The sequence below is a fragment of the Rana temporaria genome, chromosome 5, assembly GCF_905171775.1.
Source record: "Rana temporaria chromosome 5, aRanTem1.1, whole genome shotgun sequence".
Taxonomy (NCBI): Eukaryota; Metazoa; Chordata; class Amphibia; order Anura; family Ranidae; genus Rana; species Rana temporaria.
The window spans coordinates 332,604,959-332,629,372 of NC_053493.1; the positions used below are offsets into that span (position 1 = coordinate 332,604,959).

Genomic DNA, 24,414 nt, shown 5'->3' on the forward strand with positions numbered 1-24,414 from the left:
TTTGGTGTTGGAATGGTGGAGAGATTGAATTCCGATTGAGTGATTGCTTCTGTGGACAGGTGTCTTTTATACATGTAACAAGCCAAAATGAGGAGCACTCCCTTTAAGGCCCCGTATACATGTCCGAGGAACTTGACGGGCAAAACACATCGTTTTGCCCGTCAAGTTCCTTGTGAAGCCGCCGAGGATCTCGGCGAGCCGAAATTTCCCATTGAACAACGAGGAAATAGAGAACATGTTCTCTATTTCCTCGCCGAGATCCTGTTGGCTTCCTCGGCCGAAAGTGTACACACGGCCGGGTTTCTCGGCAGAATTCAGCTCCGACCGAGTTTCTGGCTGAATTCTGCCGAGAAACTCGGTCGTGTGTCGTGTGTCGTGTGTGCCTAAGAGAGTGCTCCTAACCTCAGCACGTTACCTGATGAGAAGATACCTGGGAGCCACAAATCTTGCTGATTGATAGGGGATCAAATACTTATTTCACTCATTAAAATTCAAATCAATTTATAACTTTTTTGAAATGCATTTTCTGCATGTTTTTGTTATTCTGTCTCTCACTGTTAAAATAAACCTACCATTATTATATAAAATTATAGACTGATCATTTCTTTGTCAGTGAGCAAATGTACAAAATCAGCAGGGGATCAAATTATTTTTTACCCCACTGTACTATATTAACTTTGTAATATATGTAATTATTTTATGCTTTTTTGTTTTTACAGTGTATTACAACAGAGACACATTCATCTAAAGTCAACAAAATAGAAAAATTATCAGAAATTCAGAAGCTGATCAATGAGATATTCAATCATATAGATCAGAAGATGCCTAAAGTGACTTTTTCCCATATCGACAACACGACAAGTGCCATAAAGAGCAAAATGTTCATAAAAAGCCCCAAAGAAAAGTATTGTGTTGGAGAAGAATTAATAGTACAATTTGATGCATATGATCATTTAGGCCAAAAGAAAGCCTATGGAGGAGATTATCTGAGAGCAATAATTTCCAATCCTGATATACAAGCAAGATCTTCTGGAAGAATTGAAGACTTTAAAAATGGAACATATCATGTTCATTTCACCTTATTTTGGGAAGGTAAAGTAGGGGTAACATTGTTTCTAATGCACCCAAGTGAAGCCGTTTCAGCCCTGTGGAAGTCACGAAATAGCTGGTATGGTAATGTTGGCTACTTGTGCAAATTCACGAGTCCAGGCAAACAAGTAGAAACCAAATGTGGCTTCAATCTCAGTAAAGAAGAAGAACTGTGTGAGTATATAGATGAGAGAGATGAGGAATACTTCTACTCTATCAGACCTCAGAATTTCAGTTGTGATTCATTGACAGAATTCAAAAACTGGAAGACACAGGCTACCCAACTATCTCCACTGGAAAACAGTCTGCTTGTCAGGTATGTTATGTGTTACTGTTTTTGAGAGGCAATACACAGTAAGATTTTTTTTGATGTGATGTAACTTAATTGGGCATCCAGGCCCGGACTGGGACAAAAAAACAGGCCCGGGCATTTTATACTTGGCAACCAATTTTGCTAATGATAATATCTGAGCAGTAAGGGGTTAATGATGAGGGTAGTTAGGGCAGTTAGGAAGAGGTCAATGTTGGGCACATATGTGTACATGGGGGGGTGTGAATGCTGATATCAGTGCGCCCATGTGCAAGATCATAAGTTGGGCCCCACTGCTTGATAAAGCAAAAAAATAAAAAAATACATGGTTTGCTTACAGCAATGCAGCAGTGAGTGGGCATGGTTTTCATTATCCCTAGGTTATTCTGCACCCACTATAATTCCTTCCCTCCAGGTTATTTTGCACCCACTATAATTCCTTCCCTCCAGGTTATTCTGCGCCCACTATAATTCCTCCCCAGAAAATTATGCAGTGAATGAATGACTTGTATAGCGCAACGCATGCGAACTGAATCGCCTCTGGGTGCTTTTTCCAGCCAGTATCTGCTTGGTTGGTGCGGTCATTTTTACCCCGTAGGATCATGACACGCTAGGGACACACAGTCATACACACATATATACTGGGCAATTTTGGATGAGATCCAATTTACCTACCTAGTGCTTACTATAATTCCTCAGCCCCAGGTTATGCTGTGCCTACTATATATACTACTCCCCAGGTTGTGCTGTGCCCACTATAATCCCCCCCAGGTTATTCTGTGCTCGCAATAATTCCTCCCCCCCTCCAAGTTATTCTGTGCTCGCTATAATTCCTCCCCCCGCCCCCAGGTTATTCTGTGCCCACTATAACCCCCCCCCCCCTGGTTATGCTGATGTTCGCTAGAATTCCTCACCCCAGGTTGTTCTGTGCCCACTATAATGCCCCCCCCCTTAGGTTTAGTGGTTTTGCACAGAGCAGCCCAGATCCTTCTCTTCTCAGGTCCCTCTTCAGCTTTTCTTGCTCCTTTCTCCTGTTGAGCGCCCCCTCAGCAGGGTTGCCAACCGTAAGTAAATTTATTGACAGTTTGTAAAAATCTGTGATTTTTTTTTACAACTGTCTGTAAATATCAGGAGCTGATAATTTGTCATGCAGTGTTGAGTTCTTAAGTCTGAACCAGGCAAATTACTTTTTAGGGGTATTGTCAGTGTTTCAATTTGTATTTATACTGTTTTAATATAAGTTGTCTTCATTTTTAATATGATATCTGTCACTTTTTCAGGTTGGCAGTAAAAAATATGCTCTATCAGTAAATTGTACATGTTTTGTCTGTAAAAAATCATTTTAACCACTTTACCCCCCCGGAAGAATTTACCCCCTTCCTGACCAGAGCACTTTTTGCAATTCGGCCATGCGTCGCTTTAACTAACAATTGCGCGATTGTGCGGCGTTGCACCCAAACAAAATTGACGTCCTTTTTTTCCCACAAATTAAGCTTTCTTTTGGTGGTATTTGATCACCTCTGCGGTTTTTATTTTTTGCGCTATAAACAAAAAATAGCGACTATTTTGAAAAAAAAGCAATATTTTTTACTTTTTGCTATAATAAATATCCCCAAAAAATATATAAAAAAAAAACTATTTTTTTTCTCAGTTTAGGCTGATATGTAATAAAAATTGCAAAAAGCGTATATATAGATTGGTTTGCGCAAAAGTTATAGGGCCAAATTCTCAAAAAGCTGTGCAAATTTAGTATTACCTAACTTATGTCATTTAAGTTACGGCGCCCTAAGTTGGTGTCGTAAGTGCCGTATCCACAGCGCATTTGCGCACAAAATTGCGCCATCCGTAACCTAAATTCCGAGGCGTAACGCGTGGTTATGGCAAGTGGGAAGGAAGTGGGCGTGCTTCATTGTAATGAGCCGTGACCCCATGCAAATGAAGGGCCGGCCGTACTGCGCATGCGCGCACGAATCTGGACCTCACTGGGCATGTGCAGAACTTTGCTCATCGCAATCAGTGAGATAGGTAAAAGGCCAAGCATACTTAGTTTGAGGATCGCCCTGTGTCTAAATAGCCCCAGTCAAACACACTTCCCTTGCAAAAGTATTTCCCTGTGTTCCCTTCCTAAAGCAAGTTGCTTCTGCTTTGAACGTTTGTCAGTGTTTGTTGGTAAGATTTGTTTGTGAGAAAAGTTGTTGAGGAGTTGTAGTGTATAGTTGGTGTTTGTTTTTGATAATTTGTTATTAGTTTTGATTTTTTGCCTGTTTGTTTTTGATAAGTGTTTGTTTTTTGGTGTGTGATTGTTTTTTGTTTCCGTTTTTTTGCCTGTTTGTTTTTGAATTTATAGTAGCTGTCTGTTTGTGTTTTATTTTTGTTTTTGCTGTGATTTTTTTTCTTTGTTGTGTGTGTATTGTTGATTGTTTTTTGGGTGAGTTTCCTGTTGCTGGGTGGTGTGTGTGATGGCCACCAAGCGCAGGAAGCTAAATTTTTCAGTGGCAGAGAAGCATATTCTTGCTCAGGGCATCATAAAATATGGTCGTTTTCTACATGGCCCTGAGAGCCAGAACACCACCCCGGCCAGGAGGAAGGAGATCCTTAAAAAGATCACCGATCGGATCAATGCGTCGGGGGGGGGGGAGACCAGGACCATCGCTGGAATCCAAAAAAAAATAAACGACTTAAAGAGCGTGTCCCGGAACAAGCTGGCAACGCTGCATGCCCATGCTAGGGGCACTGGAGGAGGGGGACCCTGCCCAGTCAGGATGAGTGAGGAGGAATGGGCAGTGGCCCAGTGTTCCACCCACAGCAGGTGGTGGGCCTGCCTGGCTTTGACTCTGATGCTCCTGTGAGGACAGGTAAGTTTTTTATTTTTTCTATCTGGTGATTAGCATGTGTGGGTGGGGGAAGGAAAGATGTGCCAAGTGTGTGGATCCACCAACCTGTGATTGTTTTGTGTCCTCCCCAGATGGCCAGGAGGTGGCAGCCCCATCAGCCCAGGAGGTTGCTGGGTCATCAGCCGAGGAGGTGGCAGCCCCATCAGCCCAGGAGGTGGCAGCCCCATCAGCCCAGGAGGTGGCAGCCCCATCAGGGCAGGAGGTGGCAGCCCCATCAGGGCAGGAAGTGGCAGCCCCATCAGGGCAGGAGGTTGCTGGCCCATCAGGGCAGGCTGCTGCACCACCCCCAAGACAGGCTGATGCTGAGTCCCAAGAAGGGCAGGATTCGCCATGGGAGTGGAGTGCCCACAACTCCCCTAATTTGGATGTTGAGTGGGAGGAGGATGAGGGGGAGGAGGATGAAAATATTGTGATTGGCCGGCAAATCCTGATGGGCCAAGATAGGACCTTTGAGTCATCCCCTGAGGGTACCCCAGAGGCTCCCAGCAGTCAGGCCACCATCAGGGGTGGCCCCTCCCAACCCTCCTACAACATGCAGCAGCCCCCATGGGTCACTCCAACCCCTCCTCCAAGGCCACAAGCCTCAGGGGCAAGTAGGAGGCCGACCCCGGAAACCAGGGGGGGGTTTGAGCGTCTGCCGGTCAGTCTGCTGAGGGACAATGCCCGGCAGACCCACAGTCTGGGTGAAATTAAAAAAACAATGACCAAGGTGGAGCACAGCCTGGGTTTAATGAGGGATTCACTGGGTGATGTGGCCACCAACTCAGTGGGGGTCATCACCTGTTTGTGGGACCTGAAGAACGCCACAACAGGTGTGGCCCAGGAGGTGACTGCCCTGACCCAGGCTGTGCAGGCCAATACCCGGGCTGTGCAGGCCAATACCCGAGCTGGCCAGGCTAATACGGCTGACATCACTGCCTGTCTGACAAGGATAGCCGTGGCCTTGGAGGGCAGGCCAGCAGGAGGACAGACACCAGGGGAGGCTCCTTCTTCCCCTGCACAGACCCCCCCCGTGAAGATACTCCCTCCCCTGCACAGACCCCCCCCGTGAAGATACTCCCTCCCCTGCACAGACCCCCCCCGTGAAGATCCTCCAGTTGGCCGTGGCCGTGCCCGTGCCCGTGGTCAGCCCAGAAGGAGCACTCGGCAACATCACTAAGTTGCAGGGTTCCTTTTTTTTTTATTATACTGTACTTATGATTTGGTTTATGTGTGTAATGATGTGTGAATGTGGGGGGGTGGCATTCCTGATAACATAAGGGTGTCACCCTCAGTTTTGGTGGAGTAGGGATCCCCAGGACCAGGGAGAAGTCATCCCAGGTTCCTGAATGGTGTATGAATGCACAGTGACATAATTGGAGCCGTGGCGGGGCGTTACTGCTCCCAAGTACCAAAGGGGGGGGGGGGGGTACTTGGATCTAATCCAATTCGATGTGCATGTGATGTGTCTGTGCTAGGGACCACAGTGGTGTGCATTCATGCATTCTCATTGTGAGATAATTATTGTGTGTTTTCTATGAAAAAATACATTCTCATTGTCATATAATTATTGTGCATTTACTGTGCAAAGAAACATTTTAAATGTCACATAATATCTGTGCGTTTATGGTGTAAAACCAAACAATAAAGTGAGATAATGAAGGTCCATTTACTGGGAAAAGATGCCTTCAGCAAGTCGTCTCCTTATTGCTGTGCCCTCAGCAGACCGGGTAGAGGTGGTTGGGGGGGGGGGGGATTGCCTGGGTGGGGGGTCAGGTCAGGACATAACTCAATATGCAGGCCCCTTCTCATTGCAAAATTGTGTAGTATGCAACATGCCCCAATTATTTGACAGACAAAGTCTGGGGAATACAAGAGTGTACCCCCAGTCTTGTCAAGGCATCTGAAGCGGGACTTGAGAAGCTCGAATGTCCGCTCTACAATTGACCGGGTGCGAATGTGCACCTCATTATATTTGTGTTCTCCTGGTGTTTGGGGGTTCCTAAATGGTGTCATTAGGTGGGGTCCCAAGGCATATCCAGAGTCACCTGTAAGGGAAAAGACAGGAGGATATTAGTCATGCATGTGCCCCGTGTGATGTCTGCATCATGGGGGGGGCATACCTGACACTAATGTCACTCACCAATCAGCCAGATGTCTCCATACACATTCTGCTCCAAGTCTTGGTAGATCTTGGTCTGCCGGAGAATGAAACTGTCGTGGCACGACCCTGGAAATTTGGCACAAACGTGCCAGATGAGGCCATGAGCATCTACAATAGCTTGGACGTTGATCGAATGCCAGCCTTTTCTGTTCCTGAACAGGTGCTCAGTTTCATGGGGGGGCTGTAGTGCCACATGGGTGCAGTCTATCGCCCCGATGGTCCGTGGGAAGCCACCAATGTTGTAGAAGTCAGTCATGGCTTGCAGACGCTGCTCCTCCTGGGTGGGCTTTTCAAACTGGTTGCCCATGCGCCGCAGTATGGCAGGGACCACCTGATGGACACATCGGCTCATTGTCGACTGCACCATCCCAGCCAGACCTCCAGATGCACGCTGGAAAGACCCAGTGGCCAAAAAATGAACGGTTGCCATAACTTTTTGTAGAGGTGGCAGGGCATGGGATCGTTGGGTTGGGGTGGTGAGATCCTCCTGAAGTATTTGGGTGAGCTCCAGGATGGCTTCCCTGTCAAATCTGAAGTTGCCATACACCTCATAATCAGGCATGGCAAACAGATCGCGCCGTGGGCGGTAAACCCTCTCCTGTGCCCGCATCCTCCTCCTCTGTGCCCTCCTCCTTCTTTGTGCCTGTAAAGTGGCGAGTGCCGTTAGAATCATTGATGTGCCGGGCATTTTGGCAGTCAGATTGTTGTCCTGCAGAGATGTGTTGTCAGCTCTACCTCTATTCAGTTGCTTGAGCAGACCCTTACACGGCATGTGTAAAATTAGGTCTGCTTTTATAATGTGTAAATTTGCCCAGGGAAACTAACAGGTGCGCACAGGGCGTAATCTACGGCGCACACACTTAATTTTGTGGATCGCCCTATCTCCCTCATTTGCATCTTTGCCTATCAAAAACAGCGGCGTGACTAGCGTAATTTGCGCCCGGGGATGCGCAGGTGTAATTATTTTAGGTAGGACTGAAAATCCGGAAAACTAGGCTTAACTCGTTTTGAAGATCGGGCGCAAATATACGCGCCGTGTAAATTTAGAAAACTTTAGTTAAGTCCGCGTATCTCTTTTGAGAATTTGGCCCATAGCGTCTACAAAATAGGGGATAGATTTATACCATTTTTATTATTATTATTTTTTTTACTAGTATCTGCGATTTTTATCGGGACTGCAACATTATGGCGGACACATCGGACACTTTTGACACATTTTTGGGACCACTGCTATAAAAATGCACTGTTTACTGTAAAGAATTTCACTGGCAGGGAAGGGGCTAACACTAGGGGGCGTTAAAGGGGTTAAATGTGTTCCCTAGTGTGTTTCTAACTGAAAGGGGGATGGGACTGACCTAGAGGAAATAACAGATCGTTTTTTCTAGCTCTTAGGAACTCACGATCTGTCATTCCTCAGAGAACAGAACAGGGATGTGTGTGTGTGTTTACACGCACACATCCCTGTTCTACCTCTCGTGCCTGCGATCACTCGTGGCCAGTGGTCATCGCAACCGCTGGTCACAAGCATCGGCATCCCCTGCTTAAAGGGACTGACGTACAGCTACAACGGTTCGCGGGATTGTGCCGACCTGCCACTGTATAACGACGGCAGCTGGTTGGCATGTGGTTAAACTTCTCCACACTGCAGTACATTAAGTACTGCAGTGTTGAATGTGGCAAGATAGCTGCTCGGAGGTATCCAGGACCATTGTGGAGCACAAGCAGCCAGCATTGAGGCCGTTCGTAAGTAGGAGTCGTTTGTAAGTTGGGGGGGGTCAGAGACTGCCTGTATTATTTTCCTTCTACTTCATAATTATGTGCCACTTTGTGTTGGTCTATCACATAAAATACATTTAAGTTTTTTGGTTGTATTTCAAGGGGGATGAATACATTTTCAAGGCACTGTATATTGCTAAGAAGTTTGCTGATTCACAAGTTGGTTCAAGTTGGTATAGTACAGAAACAGGGGGACAGTAGCAGCGCCAATATGGGTGAATGTATCTATATACCCTCCCATATTGCCCGCTCTTGGCACACTCTCTAGAACATGGTGAACACAGCCAATCACTGATCATTGTGTGTGTGTGTGTGTGTATATGCGTATATATATATATATATGTGTGTGTGTGTGTGTGTGTGTGTATATATATATATATATATATATATATATATATATATATATATATATATATATATATATATATATATAATTACAGTATCTAACAAAAGTGAGTACACCCCTCACATTTTTGAAAATATTTTATTATACCTTTTCATGTGACAACGCTGAAGAAATGACACTTTGCTACAATGTACAGTAAGTAGTTAGTGTACAGCTTGTATAACAGTGTAAATATGCTGTCCCCTCAAAATAACTCAACACACAGTCATTAATGTCTAAACCGCTGGCAACAAAAGTGAGTAGTACACCCCTAAGTGAGCGTGCCCAAATTGGGCCCAAAGTGTCTATATTTTGTGTGGCCACCATTATTTTCCAACACTGCCTTAACCCTCTTGGGCATGAAGTTCACCGGAGCTTTACATGTTACCACTGCAGTCCTCTTCCACTCCTCCATGATGACATCACGGAGCTGGTAGATGTTGGAAGCCTTGCGCTCCTCCACCTTCCATTTGAGGATGCCCCAATTAAGTTTAGGTCTGGAGACATGCTTGGCCACTCCATCACCTTTACCCTCAGCTTCTTTAGCAAGGCAGTGGTCATCTTGGAGGTGTGTTTGGGGTTATTATCATGTTGAAATACTGCCACCAGGTGTCGCTACAGCGCACACTGCCCAAAGCCTACTTACAGTTCCTTGCACACTGAACCAACGAGCGCGTGGGCGGAGTTATGCCCCAGCAGAAGAAAGTGAAGGAGACCAGCGTGCTGCGCACTACACAAGGCTGCTGACGATGGCCGAAGGTGGTCAGAGGATGCCCGCTGTGCAGTGGTTACCTGAAATGCAGAATCGGGTGCTGGTCGATATCGGCATCTGGCTGGAACTCTCAGGAGGGCTCGCCTTGGGGGTGATAGGAGGAGTGGAGCGGTTGAGCATGCTGTGTCCCAGGTACCATATCCCAATGGCCGGAGTCAATGACTGGGCCTGGTGCGGCCACTGTGTGGAACCACTAACCCGCCTAGGGCCGTGGCAGCAGGAATCAAGGTACTATTCTGCCAACCTGCTCACAGGACTATGTATGCCACAGCTGCAGGAGGCTCGGGGGACCGGAGAGGGCCCAGGATCACCTGCCAGAGATAGAGGAGAGCTGCCATCAGGTGTGTCCACCCCAGAGTTCCGGGACATACAGGAAGAAAAGGATTCAGGGAGACATATGGCCTGGCCAGTGTACAGCCTCTGGTTGATCTCCCTGAAGAGCCGGTCTCAGATAAGTCTCTTGCTGTGCCCATCTGGAAGGAGCCCATACTGCTGGAGGAGGGAAAACCAACAGGTGAGCTGGATGAGGTGAGTGAGGGCCAGGTTCCTGACTGGCAATCACCCAGAGAACTGGACAAATTCGGCTCCATAGAGAACTTATTCTCCTTGTCATCCCTGGAGGAGGGCTCCAGTGACGAGGAGCAGTGGGTGACATGAGATTCCCTGTCTGCAGAATCCCCGTCTGAGGTGATAGAGGAACCAGAGTCGCCAGTACAAACCCTTGTCCAAATCCACAGACTTTTCAGTAATCAGCCTTCCACTACCCAGACCAGGGCACCCACATACAGTACAGGCAGTGGGTCATCAAGGACCTGGATGCCTGTGAACTGCCTGGCAAGGGAAAGCCCAAGGAGCTACCCAGGCTTTCTTGTTTCCAAGAGAGTCGCCTTAGAGTGGGGCTTAGATTACCCGTATGTCCCACCCCAAATCATGGACATCATTGAGGGATTCCGGGGAAAGTGGGAAGATGACCTGGTTTGGGACTATTTACACGTGCCAACGCCCTTGCGGGTGCCAGAGAGTGAGGTCTGGGCCCCTGTTTATTCGGGAGGAATAGAAGCTTGGCCATGCAATTCATAGAGACTGAGTATTGATTGTGAAGGCAGGTCGGTCTACCAGGAGCCACTTGGTCTCTGTTGAAGGAGACGGGGATGGCCAGAGGAGGTTTCCGGACCTGCGTTTCTACCTGTGGAGGGACTGCTGTGTAGCCTACAGGTAGGGGCGGGCACCAGGACTGCTGGGAGAGAGGCAGGGCTTGGGTAGTTTTCTCCAAAGACAAACTTATGCAGAGGATAGTGACTGCCCACCACCCAGGCTGCCTGATGGAGAGTATCATGGACACTAGGGCAGAGGCGTATCTAGTGAAAATAGCCCCTATGGCAAGCGCTGAAACTGCGCCCCCGTTGAAACATTTGAAACCCATCTTTCAGATAACCTTAACAAAAAAAAAAAAGCTAACAAAACTAGTGATATTTATCATCTCTTGTGATACCTTGGGTAGTGACATATCCTTTTTATGGAGAAATCTGGGGTTTATTAGACCCCTGATCCCTCCTCTGCCCTCCAAGGCCAGGTAAATGCAGAACCAATACTGGAAGTGATGAAATCTTCAGTTTTCACAGAGGAGAGGGAGAAACTGATGTTCCTCCTTCTTCTTTGTGCACTGCCAATCCGACCAGATGGAATGGGAGAGCCTGGGAGAACAGGGGAGGGCTGTGGCTGAACGCAGCAGGGATAGCGCTGCCATTGTCCATTAGCATGGGTGCTGAAAAGGAGATCCTACCTATGCTCGGGAGGAGGGAAGAAGAGACCCTCAGACCCTGGTAAGTGCCTTGCTGCCCAGCCACTCAACAGCGCCCCCTTCATATGGCGCCCATGGCACTTTCCATGGCTGCCATACCCTAGATACGCCACTGCACTAGGGTGTACTGTTCCTGCCAAACCTCTTGCTACCTACCCTTCAGGAGGGGCCCCTCCACCCAGGAGCAACAAAGAGGTTTTCATTTGCCACCGGCATGTCAAACTTGTAAATGTATGAAGAAATTTATTTTCTTCTGTCACTGCCGAGAGGATTGTAACCCCCTCTCCGTGGTGAAGGTTGTGTATAGTTAGTGTGAATAGTTTGTATTATATTTGACTGCTTGCAATTGTACATAATAAATATTGCACTGCACCGTGAAGGTAAGTATGACGTATGTTATTTAAAAAAAAAAAAGCCTTACAATCACTTTAGAGTTCACATTTACTGTTCCTTGTCTGTCAAATGTTACCAGCATTGTCCTAAACATACATGGAAGTTATTTTTTTCACTACCATAATTAGGTATGAGGTTTGGGTTTAACACTACCATGGATTTGGCAGTTGACAGGTTTGTCACCACAAATATGAAACAACTTACTGTATGATGCAATGCACAGCCTTCCCCAGGTCAGCCGTCATAAATAGATAAATAAGCCCACTTTCTAAAAAGGGGGGGTTTGCATCATCCATTTTGTCAGAGTCTGGTGGTACAGTAAGGGAGAGATGACAAATCTATGCAGGGAGAGATATTTGTTATTTATTTATTATTTTGGCATTAGTATATTATCTTCTCCACCTTGGTAGTACCTGGCTTCCCATAACTTTTATTTGACAATAGCTTGCCTATTAGCACTACAAAAAGCCAGAATTGAATTACTAGATTCACTCCTTATAGACCTCTATGGGGTTTTTTCAAGGAATAGTCATGAAACAGATTTGCTCATCTCTGTCCATAACTTTATTTGCTTTTCATATATTTTTCATATATTTCAATATATTTTAGGGAACTACCACACTTTATTATATCATGTAAAATATATTTCTAAATCCACATACATTCTATTTTGTTCTTCTTTTCAAGATCAAATGTCAGATTGGAAATTCCACAGCAAATTCCTGAGATTTATGTATCTCGGTGTCAGAGTAAGTTTAATTTTTCTACCATTATCAAACTGGTATCTATAATGTATATAAATTGAGTTAAAGCGGGGGTCAGCAACCAGTATATTGCGGACAGGTGACTGGTAGATCACAGTCAGGGCTTGCTGACCCTCCATCCCAGAGCATTAAACAGAGTGTAAAGTTGGAGCTGTAGTAAGAGCTGCATAAACCAATGCCTCCTCTGTATCGTTGACTCCTGTCCCATGTGGAATGATACCAACTGCACTCCATTCCAGCTAGCAGTCTCCAGAGTGGTGCCAGCAGCAGGAAAAAAGAGATGATCAGGTCAGTGTGAAACAATACACTGGGCATAACAGTATAAGGTTGCTTTTACTCTGATGTGCTGCGTTTTCTCCACACCGTGGGTGCAGTGCAGTGTACCTGCAGCTTTCCTGTGGGTTTGTTGCACTTAGCCACAGACTTTTGGTGCACTTTCTGAAACTGCAGCACATCAGTATGAAATCAGCCGTATAGGGGGATCAGAACAGTATGAGTTAATTTACATTTGCAGTTTGGTGGGTGGTAAAACCTCATAGTTAAAACATGCTTTTTATCATCCCACCCCAACCCCCCCCCCCCTTTAGCTGCATTTGCCAAGGGTGTACACATGTCGCAGCTGCAGCAGGAGGAGTTATATGCCCTGTCATCAGGGCTCAAGTCCTGCGGGAACGCAGTTCCTGCACTTTTTTCACAGCAGGAACGCAGTTCCCTTTGCAGGACTAGAGCAGCCGAGCCGCCGGAGCCAATCCTACACTAAGCGGCGATGCCCAGCTCGAGTCACTGTCAGGGGCAGGCGAACCTTGGTAACCCTTTATGTTACTGGCCACTTCCTGTATATGGATTCATCGGGTAGTGTGCGGGTATTCCATCACTTCCTCGATGCCGCAATGTCTCCTGGGAGCTTTTGTCATTGTTCCCAGGAGACATTGCTTCTTTCTAAATCCTGCGATAACCCGCGGCAGACCTCCGCAATGAAGAAAAAAAAAACATGCGGTTTAGTAATTATGCATATGAGCTTATCATTTTTTTTTTTGGTGGGGGAGTGGATCTTGGGTGGGAGTTCCCACACTTTTTTCCCCAGGACTTGACCCCTGCCTGTCATGGTTGGTAGGTGTAACACCTGCCAAGCATGACCCATTCAAGTAAATGAGGCCACTCTGCAAGTACCCAGCAAACTTGTGCAGTACAGCAAACAAGGGGTTAAAGTGGGCAGCTTTGTGTTGCTTTCTTACCACCTGCTTTAACCTTTTGCAACCAGCAAAAGCATGCAGCTTTGGGGCTCTTGCAGAGTGGCCCCATTTACTTGAATGGGTCATGATTGGCAGGCGGTAGATCCCACCAAAAGCAACAGGGGGTTTAATTCCTGCTGCGGCATGTGTACACCTTTGGCTGCTGCCTTAACAGCTAAATCAGGTGGGGACTGGGAGCGGTAAAACTAAGATTCAACCACAGGGTTTTACCACCCCCTAACTGTACATGTGAACAAGCCCTAATGGTACCGCTGCTGAATGCAATGAAGGGCTCATTCACAAGTGCAGCAGGCACTGCTGCTACTCTGAAAAGTGATCTGAGTGTTTTTGACAGGTGGTGAGGGGACAATATGTTGCCACCTCACCACCTAATTTGAACCCATGATTGCTGTGTAATGCGCATGATGGCGACAGGGTAGTACGGCAATTCCAGTTTTAAATCAGGTGTGAGGAGGCGACACCGTGTCTGGTGATCTTTGACTTCTCTCATGTTGTTTATGTAGATCTCCACCTCTTTAAGGTTGCTTACCCCTGCTTTAAAGGATGCCTTTGGATTTAGTACACAGCAAGGGAATTTAATTTTACAGAATTTGGAAGCGCAGTCTCCAAAATAAATCATGTCAGAGAAATAAGATGACAAAGAATGTGCAGCTCTTTACAATATTTAGTGAATGTCCATGTAATACATAGATAAATGATAATAGTCCCAAGTGTAATCAATCCTTTTATGCAAAAAGTCATTGATAAGTTCCACAATTACACCGTGACAGTGGTGTGCCAAAACACTCACCAGAGACTGAAAATAAAACAGCATATGATCATTGACTTAGGCCCCGTACACACGAGAGGATCTATCCGCTGGGATTTATCCGCAGATCAGTTCCAGCGGATAGATCCTGTGGTGTGTACGGCCCAGCGGATATTTATCCGCGGATCTTTTTCGGGCCGATGGATGGTCTGTACAGACTCACCGGATCAATCCGTCCGATCACCTCCCTCGCATGCGTCGTAATGATTCGACGCATGCGTGGGAAGTCTTTACCTTCCAGCGTCGCGCACGTCGCCGCGTCATCATCGCGGCGACGGCGCGACACGTCACCGCGGATGGATTCCGCGCGGATTTCGATCTGATGGTTAGTACAACCATCAGATCAAAATCCGCCACAGGATTTATCCGGAGGACCGTTCCCAGCGGATAATCCTCTCGTGTGTACGGGGCCTTAGAAGTCCAGAGTGTTACACAGTGCTCCTTAGCTGTGGTATCCCTTCACCGTTCTATGCACTCACCAGAAATCATCAAACTATTAGGAGCCTTGTTTCAATGTCCAGAAGCCTGATAGTATCTGTTTCAGAGTGGTAGACGACAGGAGAAACCTCATGGGAGACTGTCACTGTGCAAAATAAAGCTCACACACGGAAGTCCAGATAATGCTCATATTGTATAGTATTTATTAAAAACAGAATACTGCAGCATACAAGTAAACATTTGCCAAAACAGAAGACTTACAAAAGATGACCACTGATACCAGCACAAGGACACAGCAGCAATGGCGTCTGTGTGTAGGCCCCAACTGACACATTTTGTGCGCATGCATGTTCTCAAGGGATCTGCCTATCTCTGGCGCTATGAAACAAGCTTCCTTTTACATTCAAACATCAGGAAGTGTAAAAAAAAATAGGCCAGAAATGACATGGCCGTCATCTTGCTGAAGACCAGAAGTGTCACGACCACCATTTTGGTATTAAAACTGCCATATAATGAGACACAGGAAATGCCACAAATGCCATTGTGTTGGAGTCGTGATCACGGTCAGACATATATTCTTCTGCTGCTTATAAATGTAAATGTTTTGTAACCAAAGTAATAAAAGGGATAGATCCCAGCTTAATCACAATCAAATCTGCATGATAGCTAATGTATTTTCCTGTATGGTGTCCATTACAGGCATAGTTAACAACAAAAAAAAAAAAACGAATAATAGAAAATGCTGATATTCTAAAATACTTGTAATATATGCCCCAATTTTATAGAAACATATCATAATGAAAAGTTAAACCTTGGATTAAGCAAAAAATCCAAAAACGTTATTTAAAATAAAACTATGAATATAGAACAAAAAGGTATATTGTATCTATCATGATTATATGTCAATCATGACACAATAATGGCAAATCCATCAAGAGATGGCCAAAATGGAAAATCAATCAGAAAAAAACCACAGTGGTAATTAAATACCACCAAAAGAAAGCTCTATTTGTGTGAAAAAAATTATAACAATTTTATTTGGGTACAGGGTTGCATGACTGAGTAATTGTCATTCAAAAATGTGAGAGCGCTGAAAGCTAAAAATTGGTCTGGAAAGGAAGGAGGTAAAAATGCCCTGTATTGAAGTGGTTAAGGTTAAAGTGATTCTAAAGTCATAATTTTATTTAATTTTTTTACTTTATGGTTTAAAAATAACAAACATGTCTATACTTACCTGTTCTGTGCAGTTGTTTTGCACAGAGGAGCCCAGAGCCTTCTCTTTTCGGGTGCTCTGGCTCCTCGCTTCTGCCGTTTGCCCACACAGCAAGCAGCTTGCTATGGGCGCACCTGAGCCAAACCGTTGCTCTGTGTGTCCATTCAGACATGGAGCCATGGACCACCCCCTCTCCTCATTGGCTCACTGACTTTGATTGACAGCAACGGGAGTCAATGGCACCTGCTGTGTGTCTCAGTCAATCAGAAGGGAGAGTTTCTTGTGCAACATCCCTGGATCAAGATGGGCTCAGGTAAGTATTAGGGGGGCTGGTGGAGGCTGCTGCACACTGAAGGTTTTTTATCTTAATGCATAGAATGCATTAAGATGAAAAACATTCTGCCTTTAGAACCACTTTAAATTAAACATGGAAATCAGCTTTAAACATGAGCTAGTAATTCGAGATTTTCCTAGCTTGTGACGGAAAATATTGATTATATGAAGACAGGAGGCGAGTATCTTATGCATGATCTTTCTTTATTCATGCTCACAGCAGAAAACAACTTTAGTGAAATGTTATAGAAAAAATGTTTCTTTAAACTGACAACCAGAAGCTACACCCCCGGCAGCCCTCTAGGCGGGTCTGCCAATCACGAGGTAGTCCAGTCAGTATATAAAGGCCTGTCCCTTTAGGAACCTCCTCTTTCTTGAGGCGAACTGCAAACAAATCCGGATATAGATAACAGGCCGACCTCTATCCTAGGAACTGGACCTCTGGAGCCGTAGATGATCGACAGCCGGACATCTGGATGGAGAGGGGGCCCCCTTCTCCGATCTGTGAGGACAACCGGTCCAAGTGTTGAACAGAACATGAAGAAAAGGATCCCAACAGGAGATCAAACAGGACGTGCTGGAACAGTCAGCCATAGAACTGGAACCTGCGTGGTTCAATAACCTGGAATAGATGAGATATAATACAGTGAAAGGGACGGGTCGGGAGGGAAGATACTCGCCTCCTGTCTTCATATAATCAATATTTTCCGTCACAAGCTAGGAAAATCTCGAATTATATATCAGACAGGAGGCTCATATCTTATGCAAGTTTAAAGCTATAACAAGCATACAGTAAAAAACACACATAGTTATAACACAGTCATAGATACGTGTTCCTCCGGTCTGAAATAAAATTGACGGAAAGTGGTCGCTGAAGACCAGTCTGCTGCTAGTAATAGATCCGATAAGGAGCCTCCCGTAGTGATGACCTTAGTAGCCATAGCCCCTCTGGTTGAGTGAGCGCCAAATAGGGACGTGTCGATCCCTGCCATGTCCATGACAGAGCGTACCCACCTGGCCAATGTGGCCGAGGAAACTGGAAGGTGAGGTCTAACGTAAGAAAAAAGAAGCTGCGAAGAACGCAGAGACCGTAATGGGGACGTCCTAGACTCATAAGTCTGTAGGCAGCGAACCACACAAAGGCGTGGGTGAGATGGGAAGAAAGGGTAAAAGACCGACTGAAGCCCGGTCTTAGTACGGCGTACGACCGTAAACCTCACCCCTTGAGGTGAGAACTGGCGTCTGGAAATGTCCAGAGCTCTGACGTCCGACACCCGTTTAATGGAGATTAGACATAAGAGGACAGTCAATTTAAAGGATAGTAACTTTAAAGGTAGCGAATCATTGTCGTCCCAATCTGAGAACATGGAGAGGACTTTGGTTACGTCCCAAGTCTGTTGGTACTTGGGTCGAGGGGGTCGTTGAAACCTAACGCCCCGCAGTAGGCGGCACACTAAAGGGTGTCTTCCTACTGGAAGCGAGTCAACGGGAGAGTGGTAAGCTGAGATCGCTGATCGATGTACATTGAGGGAATTGTAAGACCTCCCGGATCCATAGGATTCCGCTAGGTAATTAACCACTAGGGTCACAGGTGCTTGAATGGGATCAATCTGTCGTTGATCACACCAACGAACCCAGAGTTTCCAGGCTGATTGGTATGCCGACCTAGTTCCGGGGGCCCAGGCCATGGTGAGGAGATTCCTAGCTGCTCCTGAAAGGATGCAGCCTGAATCGGGCACCCCGAGACCAACCAAGCGAGGAGAGGGAGTGAGCTGTCCACGAGTAACGGATGAAGGTCCCCGTTGGGGCCGGTGAGAAGGTGAGGGGAGTGAGGGAGGAGTCTGGGGGGGTCCACCGTCATCCCCAGGAGGAGAGGGAACCAAGGTTGCGTTGGCCACCATGGTGTGATTAGAACGGCCGTCGCTCTCAGGTGTGTAATGTGAAGAAGAACCCTGAGGATCAGGGAGAAGGGGGGAAACGCATAGTGCGTCCCTCGGGGCCAGGTCTGGCGAAGGGCGTCTACCGCCTGAGCCTCCGGATCCGGTCTCCAGCTGTAGAACTGTGGGAGCTGGCGGTTGAGGCGGGACGCGAAGAGGTCTAGGGTAAATGGACCCCACAGGAGATTGAGGGCAAGGAATACTGTCTGATCTAGTCGCCAATCGCTGGAGTCGGATAGGTGCCGGGAGTTCCAGTCCGCTACAATATTGGAGATGCCGGGAATATATTCCGCGATTGGGATGATGTTGCGTTCCAGGCAAAAATGCCAGAACTCCCTCGCGAGATCCGCTAGGATCTTGGACCTGGAACCCCCCAGACGATTGACATATTGGACAGCGGAGACGTTGTCCATGCGAAGTAATATACAGCAGTTGAAAGCGTGAGGCAGTAGACTCTTGACGGCGAAGAAGGCTGCTAAGAGTTCTAACGCATTGATGTGAAGTAGTGATTCCTCCGCGGACCACGTCCCCCCTGTGGAGGATGAACCGCACCGAGCGCCCCAGCCATGGCGGCTGGCATCCGACTCCAGAATGAAGTCCGGGTTGGAGCTGAATATGGTCTTGCCGTTCCACTCTACGGCGTGGCATAGCCACCATCGAAGCTCCTCCATGGCTTCCGCGTCCAGTTGGACTTCGTCCGCGTAGCGGAGCCCCTGGCGGAGATGAAGGGCTTTGAGCCTCTGAAGGGCTCGGTAATGGAGGGGAGCAGGAAAAATGGCTTGGATCGACGCTGCCAATAGGCCGACGAGACGTGCCAGTCCGCGTAGGGATACCCTCTGCTTGTTGAGCACGAGGCTGATCTCCTTGCGTATGGTTAAAAGTTTGGCCTTGGGTAGACGCAGGACCGCTAGGTTGGTGTCTACCAGAAATCCTAAAAACTCCATCTCCTGAGATGGGATAAGGACCGACTTTTCGTGGTTTACTAGAAAACCCAGGTCTTGAAGTAGGGTAACTGTCCATGATGCATGGGCGTTTGCTTGGTGGGGTGAGCGAGCCATTATGAGTATGTCGTCTAGGTAGACGATCAACCTCACCCCTCTGCTCCGTAGGGATGCTATTACAGGTTTTAGTAACTTGGTAAAACACCAAGGGGCTGAGGAAAGACCGAAGGGAAGACAAGTGAACTGCCACACTCTGTCCCTCCACAGGAAACGGAGTAAATGTTGAGAGGATGGATGGATGGGAACCGTAAGGTAGGCGTCCTTCAAGTCTACCTTGACTAACCAATCCCCCGGGCGTAAGAGGTCTCTTAGGCAGTGAATGCCTTCCATCTTGAAATGTCGGTATACGACATGTTGGTTGAGGTTCCTCAAGTTTATGACCGGTCGGAAACCTCCGCCCTTTTTCCTGACAAGAAAAAGGTTGCTGAGGAAACCGGGAGAGTCTGGGACCACCTCTGTTACAGCTAATTTGGCCTGGAGATCCTGTAATTCGCTGTCCATAAGACTGGCGTTTGGGATAGAAAATCGGATGGGGTGAGGAGTATGGTCCATCACTGGAAGGGCATATAACTCTATTTGGTAGCCCGCCACTGTACTGAGTATCCACGAGTCTGCCGTAATCGCAGACCAGGCGTGGATAAAATGTTTCAACCTTCCCCCTACAGGCATGTGGGACAAGTGTAGAGGTATCGTACTCACCGGAAGATGGTCTGGAACGGGGGTAGCCTCTAGCACCTCGGCCTCTCCATGGACGTCCCCGGGGGGGGGAAAAAGGGTGCTGGTTGGGCAACCGGAACGGAGTAGGGTGGTGGAGTCTGGTAGTGTACGGGAGCTCTTTGAAAGGGCCTGGAGGAGGAGAAACGGCCGGTAGAGCGGCCTCTATATCTACCGGCCTTGTGAAAAACTCTAGTGTTAGTTTTCTTCAGAGATGTCTGGGCCTTGTCCAGGCTGGAATAGAGCCCTACCATTTTGTTTATGTCCTTTATTAAGGAATCTCCGAATAGCATGCCGTCGGCAGACGGCCCCGGTTCAGAGTCGGCCAGATGAGAGAGTTGGGGGTCGAGTCTCATGAGAATTGAGCGACGACGCTCCATGGAGCATGCAGTATTTGCTGAACCCAGGAGACAGACAGCTCTCTGGGCCCATCCCCTAAGTTGGGATAAATCGACAGGTTGACCAGAGGCGGAAGCCTGCTCACTGAGATTTAGGATCTTTGTGATGGGGCCAGACAGGTCCAATACCCGGTCCTGGATCATTTTGAAGGACCTCTCAATCCCCTTTTTAGAGTATTTCCCACTCTTAGTGAGGTATCTCAAGAGGATGGGGTCCACCTCAGGAGTGCTCACTACCTTTTTTGTAATACACGGGCGGGGACATTCCGCGCGTAGTTTGTTCCTGTTGGCCTTGTCGACCGACCTCCGAGCCCAGTATTCAATGTATTGAGCCACCTCGGGTAGAGGTGTCCAATCACCGGATCTAGGATGACTAATGGCTTCGGGGTCAAAGAATGGCTCCCCGTGGGAGTCCAATAAAACCTCACCCTGGGGTACAGGGTTGTTGTCGTTTTTAACTGACAGGTGCCCACTGTCCTCATAGTCTTCTCCAGACTCATAGGCGTCAGACGCCTCGGACTCCGCGGACGACTCAGGAGAGGAGTCCACGAAGGAGTCCGGTTTTGTCCGCCTGGCGGATCGTTGCCTCTGTAAATTTATCTCCCCGAGGCCCGGGGGTCGTACCGAGTCTGGGAGAACAGTGGGTCGACAGTCCTGGGATGGTACTGTCTGGAGCATATTTAGTACTTCCCCTGCCGGGGAGTCGTGGGCCACTTCAATGTGGCGGCGTTTCTGAGACGCCTTACCCTTTTTTATCATAGGTATGCCGGTGTCAGGAGACCCGGATCTATGGGGTATAGGTGGGGCAGATACCACCGAGGCCATGGCAGCCTGCACAGACTGAGTTATCAGCTGTTGGATCTGTGCTGTAGTCATGACTACAGGCGTGTCCTGAGAAGGATCTAGTAATTCTATGGGAATGTCCATACTGGTGGGGTCCCTGCCTTCTGCCATGCTGCAGCTGTAGGTAATAGTGTTGTTAGAAGTGAAAAGGCAGCGCTAGGCTAAAGGAAGGCTAGGGATGCTGAAAATCAGATAGGCTTAATAAGAGTGCAGTAGCACTAAGGGGGGAGCTGCAGCGTAGATCTAACTAATATATTTATATATAGGTATAAAGGGTAAATCTATATTGCGGGTAAGTATATATATATATATTTTAGGGTAGTAGGGGAATAAATTCCCAGGAAAAATACCGCAGGTCCGTGCTCCGTCCACCTCTCCGTTCGCTCACACACTGCTGAGCGTGACGGAGGAGCGGAGCACGGGGGAGGAGGGCGAAGTCTCGCGAGAACTCCCGTCCTGATCTGATAGGACGAGAGGTCGCGACACGCCCCCCTGGTTGAAAGAGCGCGCTGATGGTGAACAGAAGGCGCGAATGATCCGATGGCGATGGCGTCGACGTCTCGCGAGATTAGGCGAGACCGCGCAGGAGAATGTGAGTGATGCGGGGCTGGTCAGAGCGGGGGTTGCGCGCTGACCGCGATCCCATGGAAAACGCAGGTAATAAGTGATTGCTAAAACGGAGCTTAACAGAGCGGTATAAAGGTTGAAGAAAATAAAATAAAATATATACCAGTACAGAAAGGTGGAAATAGATAGCGCCCCGAAGGGGGGGCGAATCAAAAGGGAAATCCAAAGAGGAATTGAGCTAATAATAAATTCCCACAAGGGGAAAAAGGAAACCAAATGTCAGATTGTGACAGGTTACAGATATTACAATTGAAACAAAGAGTATATCTATATATGTATAAAGATAATCTATAGAGTTCAATGAATTTACTTATCTGAGTTCTGATCTGTGAGCAGAAAGAAAGAGGAGGTTCCTAAAGGGACAGGCCTTTATATACTGACTGGACTACCTCGTGATTGGCAGACCCGCCTAGAGGGCTGCCGGGGGTGTAGCTTCTGGTTGTCAGTTTAAAGAAACATTTTTTCTATAACATTTCACTAAAGTTGTTTTCTGCTGTGAGCATGAATAAAGAAAGATCATGCATAAGATATGAGCCTCCTGTCTGATATATAATCTAGCATTGGTAGGAATGCAATACAATAGAGTACAGATAATAGCACAAAGCACAGTTTAAAAATAAATGTATTTACATTCAACAAATATACACATGGGCTAAACTGGAGTTTTTCAATTAGTATGCAGAATGAATAAAAAAAACACCCATAAGAGTGGCTAACTGCCAGCACATTTCAGCATTTCAGCAATAAAACACTACAATTTCACAATCCAGTTTCCAAATAATATCTGCTCTATGTCAACTTGCCATTTATTTTTTCCAGTTTTCCTTTTGCCAACACAAAGTAAATAAGTTGTATAAGCTTATTTTAATTGTAGGGAAACTCGAAAAATTACAATAAGGTAATCCGTACCCATATATAAAGTAAATAAAGTGGGGTTTGGTGCTGCGCTGTTCACAAATAATTAGTAGAGAGAGAAAATCGTGCTGCTAAAGGTAGCAGTACACATACAAATCAAATAAAATTTCATACAGACAATAAACGGCAAATGTGACTGATATCAAAGTGCACAGTGCATAATAAATTGCTAATGAGACTGATATCAAGGTGCAAAGTGCATAATAAAAATGCTAATAATGCAATAGTACTTCTGTATCTCAGGTATGTGCAAAAAAGAAATACATAAACATAAAGTCGCAAAATCAACTGTGCAAAATACGTAAATAAAATCTTGTGCAAAATGCAACATGTGCAGGATTTAAAAATAAAGTCCAATGCAGAGGCGCATTGCGGGCGGTATTACCGCGGTTTCCCATTGATTTCAATGGGAAGGAGCGGTATAGGAGCGGTAAACACCCCGCTCCTATACCGCTCCAAAGATGCGGCTAGCAGGACTTTTGGAGCGGTCCTGCTACCGCACCGCTTCAGTGTGAAAGCCTTCAGGGCATGATTTTTTCATGCGGTATAGCAGCGCTATTTTTAGCACTGTACCGCATGAAAAACGCCTCAATGTGAAAAGGGCCTAACTCTATTAGTTCAAGATTATTCTACATAGAGAGAAAAGATTAAAAATTATAGAGACAGTGTTGGGGTAGACCATTCGACATGAACGACGAAGATTCGACAAAGCAGAGAAAAACATACAAACGTTGAATCTGTCATTCAAGGCTTATGGTGTCTGTCGAATGTTCTAAGAAGATTCAACAAGCAGCTAAACTGTACGATGTTGCAATCATACATTTTCAGTCAAATGCTCTGCCCATAGGCTATAGAAGAATTCGAATGTTAGTTGACTAGTAATAATAATAATTCATAAATATAATTATTACTAGTGTTGCACTACCCTGAAGGAGCTGCTGGTTTGTTTTGGGCGGCATGTTACCTCTATTCCTTCGCCGTCTAGTGTATACGATGAGTGTTGAGAAAAACTTTAATGTCCACACTTTTTCTTTGCTTTATTTACCCACCGTGGTAAAAGGATAAAAGTAGTAGTTGAAGAGGTGGAAGGGTAACAGGTAATAGGTTCAGGTGTATAACTTTGCTCGGAAACACTCCTGCTTCCAGCAACGTAGCTTTCATCGCTACTCTAGCCAGAGTGGGAATTGTGCACCCGGATAGGCCTCTCTCACTAGCCTAGCAGCCAGGGTGTCACACGGAAACTTTAGTAAAGTCTCTGCCACAGACCTTCCCAAAGATGGATATATATTCGGTCCTGAATCCTCTCAGCACAGGATTAAGCACCCAGGTCTCTCTTGAATAAATTCTTGTAAACTCAGAAATGATAGGTGACCATCAATCAGCCTCTCAGTAATCGTGCGTCCTTCGATGAACTTCAAGGCCTCTCCTGAGATACCAGTCTCTTGCTCAGTGCTCTCCAAGACAGGTTCTTCATTGAGTGGCTTCCTCCCTCGGGACGGACAGCACAGGACCACTCTGCAAACGTAGACCCAGTCTGACTACCAGGCCTACTTAGTAGATCACAACCCCGGACCAACGTGGTCCCGGATCCAGGAACACTTGAACAT

At 46.7% G+C, this 24,414-nt stretch overlaps 1 protein-coding gene across 4 annotated transcripts in view; it reads left to right on the plus strand.

The window, feature by feature from the left end:
- Nucleotides 1-24,414, plus strand: part of LOC120941076 (NXPE family member 1-like) — a 101,379-nt gene that overhangs the window by 57,999 nt on the left and 18,966 nt on the right. For all 4 annotated transcript variants that reach the window (XM_040354328.1, XM_040354327.1, XM_040354330.1 and 1 more), the window contains 2 exons: nt 720-1,405; nt 12,251-12,312. In XM_040354328.1, coding sequence (XP_040210262.1) covers nt 720-1,405; nt 12,251-12,312 — 748 coding nt within the window. The remainder of the gene's footprint in view (nt 1-719; nt 1,406-12,250; nt 12,313-24,414) is intronic.